At 51.9% G+C, this 16,308-nt stretch overlaps 6 protein-coding genes across 6 annotated transcripts; 4 read left to right on the top strand and 2 right to left on the bottom strand.

Moving 5' to 3' along the window:
* Positions 1-4,553: 4,553 nt before the first annotated feature.
* BCR37DRAFT_387065 (uncharacterized protein) lies at positions 4,554-5,948 on the bottom strand (the record flags this gene model as incomplete). Its single annotated transcript, XM_040870505.1, has 1 exon — positions 4,554-5,948. One exon carries the CDS (start codon positions 5,946-5,948, stop codon positions 4,554-4,556), a length of 1,395 nt encoding a protein of 464 aa, XP_040725794.1.
* On the top strand, positions 5,928-7,423 carry BCR37DRAFT_379212 (activator of Hsp90 ATPase). Its single transcript, XM_040869209.1, has 2 exons — positions 5,928-7,247; positions 7,292-7,423. The coding sequence occupies exons 1-2, from the start codon at positions 6,179-6,181 to the stop codon at positions 7,339-7,341; spliced, it is 1,119 nt and encodes a 372-aa protein (XP_040725793.1). The 5' UTR covers positions 5,928-6,178; the 3' UTR covers positions 7,342-7,423.
* A 1,960-nt stretch (positions 7,424-9,383) lies between these two features.
* BCR37DRAFT_298806 (uncharacterized protein) lies at positions 9,384-10,020 on the bottom strand. Its single transcript, XM_040866903.1, has one exon. The coding sequence runs from the start codon at positions 9,865-9,867 to the stop codon at positions 9,436-9,438; it is 432 nt and encodes a 143-aa protein (XP_040725792.1). The 5' UTR covers positions 9,868-10,020; the 3' UTR covers positions 9,384-9,435.
* Positions 9,678-11,292, top strand: BCR37DRAFT_379209 (cyclin-like protein). The gene has a single exon (XM_040869208.1). The coding sequence runs from the start codon at positions 10,174-10,176 to the stop codon at positions 11,137-11,139; it is 966 nt and encodes a 321-aa protein (XP_040725791.1). The 5' UTR covers positions 9,678-10,173; the 3' UTR covers positions 11,140-11,292.
* Positions 11,293-11,439: 147 nt separating this feature from the next.
* BCR37DRAFT_346403 (platelet-activating factor acetylhydrolase) lies at positions 11,440-12,711 on the top strand (the record flags this gene model as incomplete). The annotated part of the gene is made up of 1 exon (XM_040867685.1): positions 11,440-12,711. One exon carries the CDS (start codon positions 11,440-11,442, stop codon positions 12,709-12,711), a length of 1,272 nt encoding a protein of 423 aa, XP_040725790.1.
* A 119-nt stretch (positions 12,712-12,830) lies between these two features.
* BCR37DRAFT_392551 (uncharacterized protein) lies at positions 12,831-15,986 on the top strand (the record flags this gene model as incomplete). The annotated part of the gene is made up of 1 exon (XM_040871173.1): positions 12,831-15,986. One exon carries the CDS (start codon positions 12,831-12,833, stop codon positions 15,984-15,986), a length of 3,156 nt encoding a protein of 1,051 aa, XP_040725789.1.
* Positions 15,987-16,308: the final 322 nt, after the last annotated feature.

Raw genomic sequence — 16,308 nt, 5'->3', positions numbered from 1 at the left:
GATTTGGGTTTGTAGAAGGAAGGACCTTCATCATTGATTGTCAGAGGGAAAGCAGTTGCGCCAGCTGAAACCAGCGTTGGAATATAGCAGACTCGTCGTCCTCGAGTGGATCACAGATCTGCGTTGCATGCATGAAGCGACTGCTGTATGGCAGTAGCGGCGAATGACCCATCAACAAGGCAGCATGTTTCACCATACGTGTTTCTTCCGACATGGCAGGTTGTTGCTTGGCAGGCTTGATTGAGGCTCGCCGCAGGATGATGTCGCGTTTGGTCGCTTCCTGAACAGGGCGCTTCGGGTGACGAGCAAAGAGGAGCTCGATGGCGGAATACTTGCGCGCAGCCCTGCGAAGAATCGCATCATCATCAAACGACTCATGTGTTGGTAGAGGCGTTTGGCGAAGAAGTGCTTGCGCGGCAGTCAGATTCGGCGGCAGACGTGTACTGGACGCATCACTCTCAACACTCGACTCGTTTGTCGATGCGCCGTCAAGAGAACTCGATGACTCAACAGACCGCACAGCAGCACGATCAGACGTGTCTGCCAATCTCGGCAACAAGTCCTTCAAATTCGATACGCTCGCACGTCTCGTCAATGTCACACGTCCAGACGCACCATCCACAATACCCATCACTTGCCGAGCACGATTAGACAATACCTGGATCCGCGTTGCTTGCTCGATCGTCGCTGCATGCAATGATGCAAGTGTGACTGGACTCGACTCTGTAGATTGTAGAGAGGCATTGCTGCTACTGCGCGATGACATGAGCGTTGTTCCAGAGGCATCCGACGAGTCGTTCGTGCTGAGGATGGACATGCCGTCTTCTGTGACCTCCTCGATGGGTAATAACGCCGAAACGTCACCTTTGTCGTAGGAGGTGCGCCGATTTGATGCTTTGACGCTGGTACGCCCTCTGTGTGCTTGAAATGGATGTCGACCACGCTTGAGGGGCTCACCTAATTGCTGCTTGATGTGTCGTGCACGCAAACGACGATGACGGCGCACCATAGACTTGACTTTGAGTACCGCGTCATGCGCCGCAACACTGTGGACGTTCACCTCTTCTTGCAGAAACTGTGCTTCCCCAACCAGCACAGCAGGCTCGGGTACTTCCTCCTGCAATGTCAAACTTGTTCCTTCCTTTTCCTTTCCCTTCCCTAACCACGTCCTAATCCGATTCGTTTCCTCGTCTCCAATCTCCTCCACACCCTCCTTGTGCTTCGCCTCCTCCAATGCCTCCAAAGCACGATTTTGAGTCTTTGCAATCGATGCCAACAACCCCTGCACCACTGCAAACTCACTTCAAAACCGTGCCGTCGCAGGACCTGGTTGCTAGAGCCAACTCACCTGCAGTCCTTTATGCATCTGCATACGCTGCACTTTACGTTCCTGTCGAGATTGCTTGTATGCTTCTGCAGCGGCACGATGAGCAACGGTTGCAGGACGTTTACCCGAATTCTCAGTATAATCAACAGATGAACGTGTTGAGTGAGAGAGAGCGAGGGAGGAGGTTGCGTTGCTTGTTTGACGACGGTGCGTGGTGCTAAACAAGCGTGGTGTTTCCGGCAACGATCGAGGGATGGTAGAGCGACCGCGAGAGGTCGCATCTGGTAAGTCTTCTTGAAAGACAGACGTTGTTTGGTAGGTGTAGCTGGGCTTGAATAGCTTTTCAGGGCTAGTTTCTTCGTCTGAGGGGTAGTAGCTTGAGCGACTGGACGTCGAGTAAGCGCCTGATGCGACACTACTGCGGAAACGAGCACGACGACCTGACTTGAGTGGTACATCTGGTGCATGCGACGTTGAAAAGACGGAGCGCGAAGGGGATGAGGTGGAAGCGGTCGATGCCGTGTCTTCATCTGAGATGGCGGCGAAATGAGCAGAGAGCATATCAATGGCTGCTTGCATCGATGGAGAGTTGAGGAAGGCGGCTGCGTCGAGCGCAAAGTAGTCTACCTCCTTTGAATCGTCGACTTGCATGGTGGATGGGCTGGGATGGGTCGCTAGTTTGATATGTACAAGAATGGCGATAACCGATGTCGACGTTTGACGTTGAGCAGTGAGAGCAACCTGATCAAGTACAGCGGATGCGCTTGCCTTATGAGTGCGAGGCAGAATGCCGCCTCGTTCGTCAGCAGCCGATCAGTGACAGCGTGTTGCGACGAGGGTAACACGGGCAGGAAGAGAGAGAGTGTGGTTCAGAGACATGTAAACCCCCCTTCTTGCAGCGGGACAGATCCTATCGTCACCGACAAACGAAGATGACCCGTTCGCTCCCTTCCAATCAATGTGCTTCTGCTGGGGCGAGGATGTCGAATGGCCACGCTGGCTTGTCTTGAGGGCCGGGCAGGTGGGCCGTTGCCGTTGCCCCGTACAGCCAGCGCAGGCAGATCGGATGTTCGTACACTGTGCGCATAGAGTGCTCAGTGCTCAGAGTACAGTGCACAGTCAGAAAGAGGGGTCACTGCCATGAGAGTCGCAGGCCACGAGTTGCTGGAGGTGCTGGCTGTTGGATGTCATTGGGCGTTGCTGCCTCGTGGCATCTCGCAGTCTGAGTCAACTTGAACCAGCATTCATTCAGACTCTCTCTCACTACCACTCCTGCTGACTGACTGACTGACTGACTGCTGACCGCTGCTGCTGCTGACTGACTGCTGACTGACTGACTCCATGTGTGGCAGCAACCCTTGACTACCTACACACGGCATTGCTGATCAAACACTTTGCGAGACAGCTTGCAAGATATCTACCCCATCACGCACACCTGCCTCTATCGATATACGAGAACATGCTAGCATACGAAGCGCATAGCATAGCTCAGCTCCACAGCAATCTCACTTACTCACAGAGCCAAAGTATACTTTTGTGTGACCTTGTGATTCCTTCGCTTAGTATGATCGCATCATCTCAATAGTCACAGCAGCATCGACCGTGCCTTCGCATCATCGTATCATCGTCTTGTCCTTCACGGGCTCGGCATCATCAGCTTCTGGCAGTATCGCACCTTAGCAGGCATGCGCTCGTACAGCAAGCGCCTCTGACACGGCAAAGAGAACAGAGCATGGCATAGTCGCACATCGCGTATCCTAGCAGATTTCCGGCCCGTGAACAACGGCCATGTGGCAAACAGAGTATGCAGACAGCTCGCTGAACCGCCCAGGCCGTCCCTACTGCAGTGTATGGTGGGTGTGTGGGTGACCATGCTGGTGTCTCCTGAAACTTTATTCATCTGTGGTAAGGATGAGTGAGCGCCTGACTCTCAACCAATTCTGGACAAGCGCAAGCCTGCTAACCTAGTAACCTTGCTGAGTGGGGAGACTGAATTGGCGTGACCCTGATGCTGTCTTGAACTCTTGGTACTTGCAGGCAGCACGAGCCTGACACAAGGGCCTGGTCTTCACATACTCTGAGACATTGCGTGGCGCCCGGATCGAGCGCTTCAGATGGGCCCGCCATCCTGGTCGGGCGGCTCCATGGCGGCCAGCCTGGTCTCGGCCCGTTGCACCATGCACGGCGGGTCCGATTCAAATCTGGGGAAAGGACGGGTCCCGTTGCATGGCTATGAGTCTATGACTGTGAACCAGAAGAGTTTGAGACAATGAAGAAAGAACCTAGTTTTGACACGACACCTAGATTTTGTACGGGAGGACGGTCTTAGCAGCACGTTTTGACATGCATATGAACGGAGCAGGCGGGTGTCTTTCAATACATAGTACCATCGCCACAGCAAAGTGGCTTATACCTTTGGAAGTCGTGCCAGTGATTGTCTAGTAGAGCGGGTAATCAGAAAGTCCATCAGAAAGTGTCTTCGCCACGAGTCAATAGCACGTCGCCGTAGATATCGCTTACCTCTGGGGGGCCGATATCTGCCAGATACCTTTCTTCCCGCTCAAATGCCAAGCAGAGGCCGTAGCGTCGCCATTCTGGAAAGACAAGACTGCTTCAACAAAATAATGCTTCGTAACAGGCTTCCATTCTCCAGATAGTGCCTTTGATCAAAGCGGGCCTTCCGCTCTTAACACCTTGTCGTCAATTCGCCGAGAATCCTAAACAAGGGCAACACTTGATAGCTCGTGCTAGAGGAGGACTTTCGTATGAGTCCGTATAGCGGTTGCGCATTTTCGTAGCCGTAACCACATTGGGACTTTTCCAGCAACGCGTCATCATGCTGGTCGTTCAGATCGCTGTTACGTTACAAGCCACGGTGGTCTAGCAGCAGTAGCATGGCATGTCCTGAAAAGCGTTGATTGTTCATGGCGGCAAGACATTAAATCCTTGCACTTGTCGTCCCGTCGAACAGTCATGTGCTTGTCAAACTCCAAACAGCTTCAGATGTATCATGTCTGAGGAGTCTCAAGCGTATGCTCTTTTGCTTGAGACAGCGGTCGGCCAGTGTTCGCCGGATGAGGAGGAACTGCTGCCGATCGAAAGTTCAGTGGGAGATCGATCAGATGGGCGAGGAGGAAATTCAGGAACATGCAAAAGGTTGCTACTAGAGAATGCATGCTATGGTAAAACCATGCCATGGTGCGCCTGCATGTGCTCCAGTATCTTGTTAAGCAGCATACTCATAGGCCAAGCAGTCAAGCATTTCAAGCGTGTGCCAGACTTTGACGTGCGGTAGCTTTTCATTCACATTGTAACATGCACTCATAGCTTGCTCGCTCGTCGCATACTCAAACACCTTCCGCCGCTGCTCATGAGATAATGCAGCACATGGGTCTGTCAGGGGTAGCAAGATCCGCTGCCAAAGATGTATACCCAATCGAAGGCGAGCAGCGTTGCCGGTGCTTGAACGACCGTGCATCAATAGTCTTGCCAATCGAAGCGTATATAATGCAGAACGCCACAAGTTGACTGGTAGAGTGTCTTCTGTGTGACTTTTGAGCACACTCCCCTGAATTTTGACACGAAAACGCTCGAGTACCTCGACGGCATGTTCTGCATCGTCTATCTTATGGGAAAGACAGCGAGCAGGACTCACAGGCTCGTTATCAATGGAGGACCGACGACGAACGGGGGATCTTTTGGGTGTGTTGGGCACACTCAGCTTGACACCCTGCAATCCGATGATTGGTGACTTACTCGCCAGATCATCCACAAAATTTGTATCTGTTGTTGCCGATGGACTGGTACTCAGTAGTCTAACACTTTCTGCTGCTTCAAGAAGTCGTAAACCGGCATTGGAGTACTCGTTGTCTGCATACGTGATGAGTTGCGAAATGGGTGTATGTTCCACCACAAACGAGAGGAAGAGTGCACCTGCGTCTGTTTGCTCTGTGCGATCCAGTCTGAGTCGTGCAAATCCACGAACACCACGGAAACTTGTTATCTCGTGAGATCCTGCATGAGAGACGCTTCTGTGTCTTTCGGGGTCTGAAGAATCATGTTGCCTGTCGTCTACTTGCTGCGTCCTCATAGGCGATGTCGCAATCGCAAGACTAGCAACAGTCATCTCCGCATTCGATTGTCTGCAATAGTACCGCGCCAATACCTCAATTGCCTCGTCACCCAGTGGGTTGTCTGACAAATCGATCGACTGTAGTGCACTACACGTTGCAAGCGCAGCGACAAATGCTCGCCAGGCGCACAAGTCTTGCTCTGTTTCAACAATCAGCTGATTATGCGAAAGGTTCAGGTGATGCAAATCATGCGCAGAGGCACGCACGACGAGCGCCAAGCTGAATAGACTTGTTGTGGGTACGCCATTGTCTGCGAGTTCCAATTCACCGAGTCGAACGGCGCCATTGTGGATGGAGGCGAGTAATCCCTCACACACGAGATCAAGATACGCACCGAGTGATTTGCCTGTCATGATGAGGTCGAGGGAGGCATCTTTGGCAGTTTGTTGTCTTGGACGGTGTCGCTTGAGGAGGTCCTTTTTGATGACTTGTGCTAGTTTTTCGCCTTCGATCTTGCGGTTTTGGTAGGAGAGCTTTGTTGTGACCATGCTCTGGGCTGTGTAGGTGTCTAGCAGGGCATGAGCAGGTCTCTCTTGTGTCTCTACCTGGCTAAGCTGTCGTCGTCCAGGTCGCTGCAGTCGTCGACCCCTGAGCGCAGGCAGACACCCGCAGTCACAAAGTAGAAGTACTAGACATCTGCTGTCGTCTCATCCTCCTGCTACTCTGCATACTCCTACCAGTCTCTCCTCTGCCATGTCTCCCTTCTGCAGCCCAGGCCATGCAGTCCTCTCCCGTGCTGCTTCTTTCTCCTTCCAGAAATTTCGCAGGACGCGACACAGACAACCAGACACGACCCACCATCTACCCACTCCATAGGCATTGCTCTTCCCATCCATCCTCCATCCAAGAAATGGTCCTGCACAACCCCGGAAACTGGCACTGGACCACAAAGGACTGCAGGCCCTGGGCGAAATCATGGTTTACCGACAACCTCTGCAAGCAAGCGGACAACGACCAAGCAGAGATCCGCATCACCACCGTCTCTGAGTCTTCCGGTGACTGTGATGTTGCCATGCGAAAGGGCAAAATCATCACCATCTACGATATCAAGCTTGTGTTGAAATTTACAGGAACATTGAAGGATGCAGAAAGCACAACGGTTGATGGCAATATTACCATTCCCGAAGTCATGCACGATCACGAAGAAGACGACTATGTCTTTGATATCGAAGTCTTTTCTGAGACTCGGGAAAAGGCAAAAGCCAGAGACTTGATTAAACAGCGACTCGTCCCTGCTTTGCGACAACAGCTACAGGGATTCCCACAAGCGCTCGTGGATGCGCACGGTAAGGATGTGAAGATCAATTTCGATGCAGGTCATGCACCGACGGTCGGTACAGCTGCCAATGCAGCCAATGCACCTACTCAACCGCAGCAGCAGCAATCAAACACCTCTGCCACTGCCGCAAAATCATCCACATCGACGAAAAAGGTCAATACGTCTAGTATAGCAGAGACGTTTGAGTTCCAAACCCTTGCAAAGGAACTCTATACGACCTTCATCGATCCTGCTCGTCTTGCAGCATGGACGCGTGCACAACCCAATATCGACGCTCGTAAAGGCGGCCAATACCAGCTCTTCAATGGGAATGTCGAGGGTGAGTTTTTGGACTTGCAGGAGAATGAAAAGTTGGTACAGACGTGGCGGTTGAAGGATTGGCCTGCTGGACATTATGCAACATTGACAATGACATTTGATCAGGGACTTGATGGGACGAATTTGCGTATGGTGATGGAGGACGTGCCGTTGGGTACGGAAGAGGTTGTCAAGACCAACTTTGTTGAGTGTATGTCTTTCTTTCCGTGTGAGCGCTTGCTAACCATCCTGCAGACTACGTCAAGCCCATCAAGACGACATTTGGCTTTGGTGCAGTCTTGTAGACCTGCTCGTATGCGACGCGGTCGAATATTCAGCATAGCAACTCTACACCATGACCCCGATGCGTTCTTCTTGTTAATTGATTTCCATGAGTGACAGTTCATATCTGAACCCTTGCGAATAAAACTTTGGCGTATCTATTTTCAAGTGTCCTCACTGCTCAAGGCGGCAACCGGGTCGAAGGATGATACAAGACATCTCGTGAGGTCTTTTGAGTGCCATGCCACCTCATCCGTTCCCGCTGCAAGCGTCGTCGCCGAAATGGTCTACATCTAAGGACAGTCTAGCAGTTTACCCTTCTTGGAAGTGACTACAAAGACATTCCGGGTCGTTCATAGAAGCGACTTGGAACACGCTTGTTGCTGCAAGGAGATGGTTGATGTTGCGAAAAGTAAGAAAAGGGGCTGGACTGGCAGCGGTGCAGGTGGGGACACAATTTTGGTGGAGTTGCCATCTGAAGAGTGATTAGGTCTGAAAGACACAACCAGACCGAAATTGCGACCACCGGTGCTGGTTAGGCATTCTTTTTGTTTGGATGCAGGGTATGCCGCATCCAGGAGGGTGGTTAGCGCACTCCATCAAGACACCCGAGATCGGGTTGTACTGAGTCGACGTGATTCGGTTTAGAAGAGGCGTGCTTGTCGCGACTTTGCAATGCGTTGTGCGGCAACGGATCAGGTTTGCTAGACTTGTGTACTACGCTAGTGCTGTCCAGTGTCTGCGAGATCATTGCAAGGACTCACTCGCACGGTTCTGTCCTCGGCCCAATGTACAGCGGGTATCTTGAGCCAACGGCTGCACAATGACCTACTGGCGGACCCCGGTTCACAGACTCATACAAGCACACTTAGCACAGTCTATTGCCACGGCTATGAAGCGTTTCTGCAGGATGCAATTCATACGACCTCCCATGCCATGAATTCGAGAAATGTCGCGTGGATGTCAAATAAAAAAAGTTCTTCGAATGCGGAGAACCGCCGCTGTAGAAGCCGCTTGAAACAACGACAGAGACACCTACACCCCTTGGCAAGGCGTGCGGATGGAACTTCTGTATGCTTCGTATACCCGTTGGCACCTTCCGTCTATCCATGTCTCTGACTGACAACTACGTTTGCGGCCTGACATGGGCGAGAGACATTGCTGGCCGTCCTGTCCGACAATTGATGGGCATGCGCCAGCTACGCGGCGCGGCGGCGTACGCCTTGGTCATGGCTCTTTGATGTTGATGATGTACTACTTCCCCCGCTATGTGTTTAAGGCCTTTTTCGTAGCACGGTCTTTTCGCTCGCAACCAAGGATGTTGACCGTAGACTTGGTATCGTCCGTGGGCCTTCTTGGCATATTATACCCTGCTGCATGGTGAACGTGGGAGGTTGAGGGGGAAGCAGACCAACAACCGACAAGTTGCACAGGTACAACCGTACAACTGCTACTACATCTACAAGGGAGCCTATAAAGTTTTTCTTTTTCTTTTATTTCTTGACAGGTGGACGCCAGCGCCGTGTCAGCCAATTGAAAACGCCCTCGTAGAAATTCTGGCAATGGAAATGCTCTCCGGCATTGGGCAGATGCATCATCTTGCAGCTGTCACGATCCAAACTGGTGATAGTGTAACAGCATATTGTACTTACGAGATGTCCTTACGAGACACTACTAGCAGAGTATCAAGAAGCTACTGCTCGCACACGATGTGAGCCTCTCGTCGTTCGGCTGCTGACTGGACTAGGTCAGAGCTACGAGGATACAAGCATCTTACAAGATCGACAGGTACGATCACATTATGACCAGGATGGTGCGACTACGAGACACACTGTCACACACAGGTGTCAATCTGTCGTGCAAGTTCAAACAAACGAGAAACCAAGGATCCTCACTGTTCTCTGCTATTCTTGGTAAGTCTCCAGTAAGTCCCAATGCTCGAACGGACAAGCCGACCTCGAGCCCTACTTCGCAAGACAAACATTTACCACAGGAACATAAACTTAGTAGGTAGCAAGACGGACGTTCCTTGTCGAAGGAGGCCCCACGGGAAGTAGTAGGTTCTAGAGCTTACGCGGGTGAGTTAAGCTCCAAACTCGTGCTGCAGTGTATCTGAATCATCGTGTCCTGGCAATGAGACCGAGCTGATCAGCCTGCGCTTGTGCTTGTCTGATAGTCTGACTGTCTGAGACACTTGCAAGTCTGTGCACAAAACCTGAGAAGATGACGGTTGTTGCCCTCTGGATGCTGGTGGCTGGGGACATTTTAAGGGAGGCGGAAGGGGCGTTTTTCCTTTTCTCATCGAGACATTTTCTGTGCGGTGAAACACGACCTGCCCTCTCCGTTTCCCAACTTGCCATGGCACTCTCTTTGCGGAAAGACGGAGGCACCTGGCCTGTGTCTCTCATCCTGCTGTGAGTCTCTCGCTGTAAGTGTTTGAGTGTGTTGCGCGTGCGGGTCCACCTCTGCAAGCGGCCATCCAGTGTGCAGGCCCTGACGACGAAAAGAACATATAGAAAGGCGACCCCGGCCCTCTCTCTTCTTCCCATCCATCATCGAACCTTCCTTTGCTTCTTCTTCCATCTACTCTCCCTTCAACCCAGAGGGATATACAAGACAAGCAACAGCAGCATTGAACAAACCTCACTTCGGCTTCCCCTTGCACAAGAAAAGCGCCACACTCTTAACGTTGCTGCATATCCAGGGACAATAACACAAACCCCTCTCTCGACAGCTGCAGAGACAACAAAAGAACGAGCACGGCCGACTGTCTTCCCTTCGACGCGCCGAACATTCTCTTCTTCTCTTCTTCATCTTTCTCTTCTTGACGCAAAACATATCAACCAGCAACAGCCATGTCTTCCTCAAAGCAGGCACTCGCAGAGTTCGTCAAGTACCCAGTCTCCATGGACATGATCACGGCCCTCGCCAACAAGGCCAACAGTGTCATCAGCTGCGGCGATGACATGCCAACACCGCCCGTCTCACCCGCGCGCGGATCCTTCAACAGCGCCTTGCCATCGCTCGAGACCTTCATCACTGTCTTGTGCGAAAAGTCGCGTGTCCAGACACCCACCCTTATGTCGACGCTCGTCTACCTCGACCGCCTCTCCGACAAGTTGCCGCCTGTCGCCAAAGGCATGCCATGCACTTGCCACCGCGTCTTCCTTGCTGCGCTCATCTTGGCAGCAAAGTACCTCAATGACTCCTCGCCCAAGAACAAGCACTGGAAGTCATACACCAATGGCCTCTTCAAGCTCGAGGAAGTCAACCTCATGGAGAAGCAACTGCTCTCTTTGCTCGAGTGGGACCTCAGCATCACAGACATTGACCTCTATACCTCCCTCAATGGCTTCCTCGCGCCCATCAAGAAGCGACACTTGCAACAACAACAGCTCGAGAGCCCTTCATACGTGTACGCACGCAAGCTCTCCAACTACGCAACGCCGCCCACCTCACCGGCGCCGATCATCATTCCGAGCCAGCAGCACGCATCACCCATGTCATACATGCCTGCCTCGCCATTGTATGCGATGCACGGTGTCAGCCATGTTGCTGCACTGCCTACACCGCCTTTGATGATGCCATCGCTCTCATCCTGCAGCAGTGTTGGCTCACCGCTCGACCTCTCACCGCCACCCATGTCTGGTAGCAGGCGGTCATCACAGGTGTATGCCGCAGGCGGCAACGTTCACAGTCAACACAAGCGCAAGTCTGGCATCTTTGAGCGATTCTTCAACTCACAGCATGCCATGTCTGCTGTACCCATCAAGCAAATTGAGGGCAGCACTCGACGCATCTCTGTTGCAAGCTACCTTTAACAGGTCACTTGTGTCTCTTCACTCTCTGGTTTTCCTCTTCTTTTCCTATTTTATCACAGCGACTGCACCACCTGAGCGACTCATCTCTATCATCCTCTCTGAGGCCTAGCTTAACGCATCATAGCATACTCAATGCAATCATTAATGACCCAATTATTCTTCCTTCAAAATCAACTGAGTTGTAGCTGGCTCTGCCTCATGAATTTCGCTGCATGACGATTTGACTTTTCGACCAGAACACTACTTGTACAGTTGTAGAGAACTACACACAGCACGACGTGTGCCGCTAGGCTTGCCGCCATGCGCTTGAACCCTCTGTCTCCCTACCTCCCACGCTACCCAGGCCCTTATCAAGTCGGTACCGCAGAACTCGAAGTCAACCTACCACTTGCATATCGCCGCACGTTCGGTGATGATCCACCCCTCGATACCTGTCTCGTTCGCCTCTTCTATCCAATCTCTGAAGAATCCCATCATGCGGCTCGTAGACGACCGAGATGGCTTGGTGAAGGTGGGTTCACAGTTAAGGGATATGCGCAATTCCTTGGCATCAAGGAGAAACTCCTCTCTAGTGTATCGTTGCTTGGATTGCGATGGACGGAGATCCCTGCAGCGCTAGACACACCAATCCTACCAGCATCTCCAGGAAAGACACTCTGGCCATGCGCATTATTCAGTCATGGCCTCGGCGGCTCGCGGAATGCGTATAGTCAAGTTTGTGGGAGTTTAGCAAGTGGTGGTCAATTTGTCTGCGTAGTGGAGCACCGTGATGGATCTGCTGCCATTTCTGTCATACGTCAGGGACAGCCTGATGAGCGGGTCGTGTCGTATGTATCCATCAAGGAGACAAACCCTGTGACGGTTGCGAAACGGCGTGCACAGATGGCACAGCGCATGTATGAGATGGGTCTAGGACTTGCACTGACGCGCTCGTTGAACCGAGGCGACGGTCGTTTCCTGGGTGAACCGCTAGAGATTGTTCGACAGGAAGGATTTTCAGAAGCGTTGAAACAGAGTCTACGCGGACAGCTACTTTGCGATAGTGGCAAGATTCTGGCCGCTGGTCATTCGTTTGGCGCAGCGACGGCGGTGCATTGCTGTAAAGAACAAGGTGAAGTCTTGCCTGCGCAAGAAACTGCGAACCCCTTCAAGAACGAATTCGGGGCGGCTGTGTTGTTGGATCCTTGGATGGAAGTCCTTCAGGATTCAGATACAAAGCCCTTGGATGTGCCGAGTATCGCAGTTGCAAGTGAAGCGTTTCAAAAATGGTCGAGCAATTTCAATGCTTTGAAACAATTACTACGGCCCACAGCGAGTAATGGTGGACGCAACAGATTGCTGTGGGTCCGACAATCTGCGCATCTGTCGCAGTCCGACTTTCAGCTGTTGTTTCCCCTGGCGACTAAGTATGCGTTCAAAGCAGCGATTGATCCGCATGAAGCCATGTCACTCAACGTTCGTGCTGTTCGGGAGTACCTGAGAAATCTAGGCATTGGTCAAGAAGCACCTGACCTTGATATTTGGAAAGGACTGGACCAGGAGACGAATGTGTTGCAGGAGGAGAAGCTATAGATGGGTTATAGAAGGCGGCATAAATGCATTTCTGTCGCGTGCGCGCATCTGAACAAAATCAAGCAGCAACGAGGCAAAACCGCAACGACCACAACAAATCAACAAAAGACGAGGGACCCATGGACGAGCATGCATACAGGCTGCTTGAGGAACAGCTAGCTGAACTGCTTGCATGCAGCTATACTCCATCCCTTGCAAGTCTTGCGGGAGCTCTTGAGAAGACTGCCTTGGCTGACATCGAAATATGGGCGAAATATCACCCCGAAGCCCACGATGCTCTAGCGGAGCTGCTGATTGGCAGTTTCAGCTGCGATACACATGCTCTATTTGTTGTAGAACAATTCAGCAGGCAGAAAGATTTACGAGATGCGATGCTGACGTGCCACCCTGCTCTGTTTGAGAACCTGTTGCGACAGGCGCTCGTCAATCAAAAGTCTTTCGAGAAGTACACTGCAGTGCTCTGTGCTTTCCTCGAGTGTAAGCTGCCAGAAGGATGCTTGCCGCCTGTACAGCTCCCACTATTCATGGGCATGCTAAACGAAGCTGTTACCAATATAGACGAGACTCGCTACCTTGTCTACATGGAGGGTGTCTTGCTCAACAATGCCGATGTTTGTTTCTCGACACTTTCGGCAACACAGCAATATGCATGGCAGGCAACGCTTGCAGGCTTTCTGAGCAATCCGTCCAACGAACTAGTCATCTTGGCCCTCTCATGCCTGGCATCGCTCGCAAATATGATGAGCTCCGCGCAGGCTGGTAAGAATGGGAGCAGCGCTTCTACCCTTTTCCAAGGCGATAAGGGGCTCAAAGTTGCTCGTCTCGTTGTTGGTAGTGTCTCTGCTGCGCTATCGACAACAGGAGAGGGCTTTCAGCGCCGACACGTAGAATATGCAACCAATGCTATGCATGCACTTTCTCGACAAGTCTTGGATGAATGGCTCGCCAAGAAGGAAGGTCAGTCTCTTTGCAGAAAGCTCAATGAAAAGCTTGACCTGCTCCTCGACGAAGAGATTGTCGAAGTGGCAGCGGCCTTCTTGTCTGCTATGAAAGGCGTACAGCAAATCCAAGGTATCCATGAAATTGCAGCAAGACTATGCGAACGCGCAATGGACCACCTGGAAGCAAAGAATGCTTCACTTCCACTAGCGAAAGCGTTTGCAAGCCTATCATCCCTTCTGCCTGCTACATCATCTGCTTCTGACCGGGCTCTATCGTTCTTGCTCAACAAGCAAAAAGATGAAAGTAAGTCAGTTGCAGAATGTAACCGTTGGCTATTGAAAGGGCTAAGCAACACCAAAATATCGGCAACACAGTTGATCAAGCATTCATCATCTCTAACAGCTTGGGCAGCCTTACCGAAAGGCGCAGGTCCTCTCCTTGCTCACGATCGAGACGTTTGCAAACTATTGATCTCATCAGCTTTGGCAGAAGCCTCGCATCTACATCTCCTACCTGTTCTCGACAAACTGACTGACATGCTTATACCAACTCTGGATCAATTTAAGGTTTGCCGACAGAGCTCACGGCCGATCGCTCTGCAGCAGCAACCCAACACCCCAGCATCGGGTCAATCATCGAAAGATTGGCGTGCAAAGCTACTCGTTGACTTACAAGCTGAAGCAGCTCATCAACATGACATTCTTGTTGCACGCGTAGATCTAGTATGTCGAGATCTGGAGATCCGGGCAGAAACCACAGAGCTCCCCATGCGTACATTGAAGGATGCTCTGAATGCGGCGAATGAGGAAGCCAGCATGCTCAAGAGTCAACTGCAAGAAGTTCAAACAGAGATGCGACAACGAGAGCGTGATACTGCAGATGAGCAAGGTCGCGTAAATGAGATCATGGACAGCATGCGTCGTGAACTAGCACAACGCGATGAGCGTCTGCGACAATGCGAGCACAATGAGCGTCAAAACCACGACAAGCTGCAGGAGAGCAAAAAGTACGCAAGCGATCTCGTCAGTCGGCATGAACAAGAATGCCAGGATTTGAAGAAACGCTTGACTATGGCACTTGAGTCTGCAAATGCGCACAATATCGAATCAGGCAGAGTCAATGAACGCTTGATGATGGAAGCCAGAGAATACAACGCAGCCATGGCGAAGCTGAAGACTTTGTCAAGTGCGCGCGAGGGACAGGTAGCTGAGCTTCAGCTTGCACTACAGGCAAAGGATGAAGCATTGAAGAGCAAGGACTCAGCGATGCGTACGATGGAGGTCGATGCTCTCGAAATGAAGCGCGAGCTGACAGCGTCTTTGCAGGCCTTGACGTCGGAACACGAGACAGCTCGAAAGCAGCTGGTCAATGAGATAAATGCAATGACTCTCCAGAAGCAACAAGACGCAGTGCAGTTGCAAACTACAACACACGGTCTAGGTCAGGTTCAAACCAATATGGAGAAGCTTCAAGAGTCGCTACTACACATGACACGAGAACGGGATCTCCTCCTGCAGCAAGTGGAAACCATCAAGATGAGTGCCGACGAGAAGCTTGAACTTCTTGCCGAGCAACACGCAATGGCCCAGCAGACACTGCAAGATGATCTGAAGGCCAACAAAAGCAGATATGAGTATGCTCTTGAGACTGGAGAACGGGAGCGGCAGCGCTTGCGAAGTGCACTGACAAGTCTCAGGGCCAAGTATGAGGCCCGCTTGGCAGAATTTCAGGAGGCGCAAGAGCTGTCGAGACGATTGATGGCAGTTATGGGAGGGAACTCTGGTGGTCTATCAAACAACAAGACACCAATGGGTAAAGCTGCAGTGTCTGATGCTGACATGACACCTTTGCGAGCGACGCCATGGCTTGGTCATCAGCCTGTCAAGCAGCGTGAACGGCAAAGAGACTTACCAGCTCAAGCATCTCCACAAAGGCACACAAAAGGCAGTCGCCAGCAAGGCGGCCATGAGCAGCTCGGCCGAAGCGTGAGGGCACCGGCATCGCGATCAGCTACCACACTGGCACATCCTCTCAATACTTCAGCAATACACGTCAAGCGCAAAGAGGCGAGCCCTGCACAGGATCAAGCCAGCAAGAGACGCGAGTCAATTGGCATCTTCCATGATCCGGTCGCAGCCGTGCCGAGCACGATGGAGCAGTTTTTGCAGGATGCAGACATTGACCTGGAAGACTACGATGCAACGCGTGACATTACTGTTTGTGTCCAGCGTGATCTTGACAAGGAGAACCAAGGAGTTGGCAAGTCTGGGAAGAAGCCCCTGAGACGAGACGACTCTAGCATCTTGGAGGAACTCAGCGGTCTGGGCATCTAGGCAGCTTTCCTGCGAAGAGAGCATAAGTAGTCTAGACTGTATCCGTAGCACGCGATAGATGGCCATGGAAGGTAAGTATTTGTTCTATGTTCACGTTCCCCACAGCGCGTATTCATCCGGTATCTCCGGTCGCCTTCCAGATGGCAAGTCTAGTCTTGTGTTACGTGAGTACTTCTGCACAGCCTTGCAAAGCAGTAACGAAACCGTGATTGCGCTGATAAGGGCACCTGATCATACCTTGAATGCGGCGAGTCCTAACGTTAAGAGTTTCTCGAGAATGCAGCGAGTGTCCCAGCTGCAGGGCTAGGCTCCGTGCGCGGGT

This window comes from Protomyces lactucae-debilis (genome assembly GCF_002105105.1).
Source record: "Protomyces lactucae-debilis strain 12-1054 chromosome Unknown BCR37scaffold_8, whole genome shotgun sequence".
NCBI classification, from domain to species: Eukaryota; Fungi; Ascomycota; class Taphrinomycetes; order Taphrinales; family Protomycetaceae; genus Protomyces; species Protomyces lactucae-debilis.
Note: the sequence above shows the minus strand (reverse complement) of the source record. Positions and strands in the feature narration are given on the sequence as shown.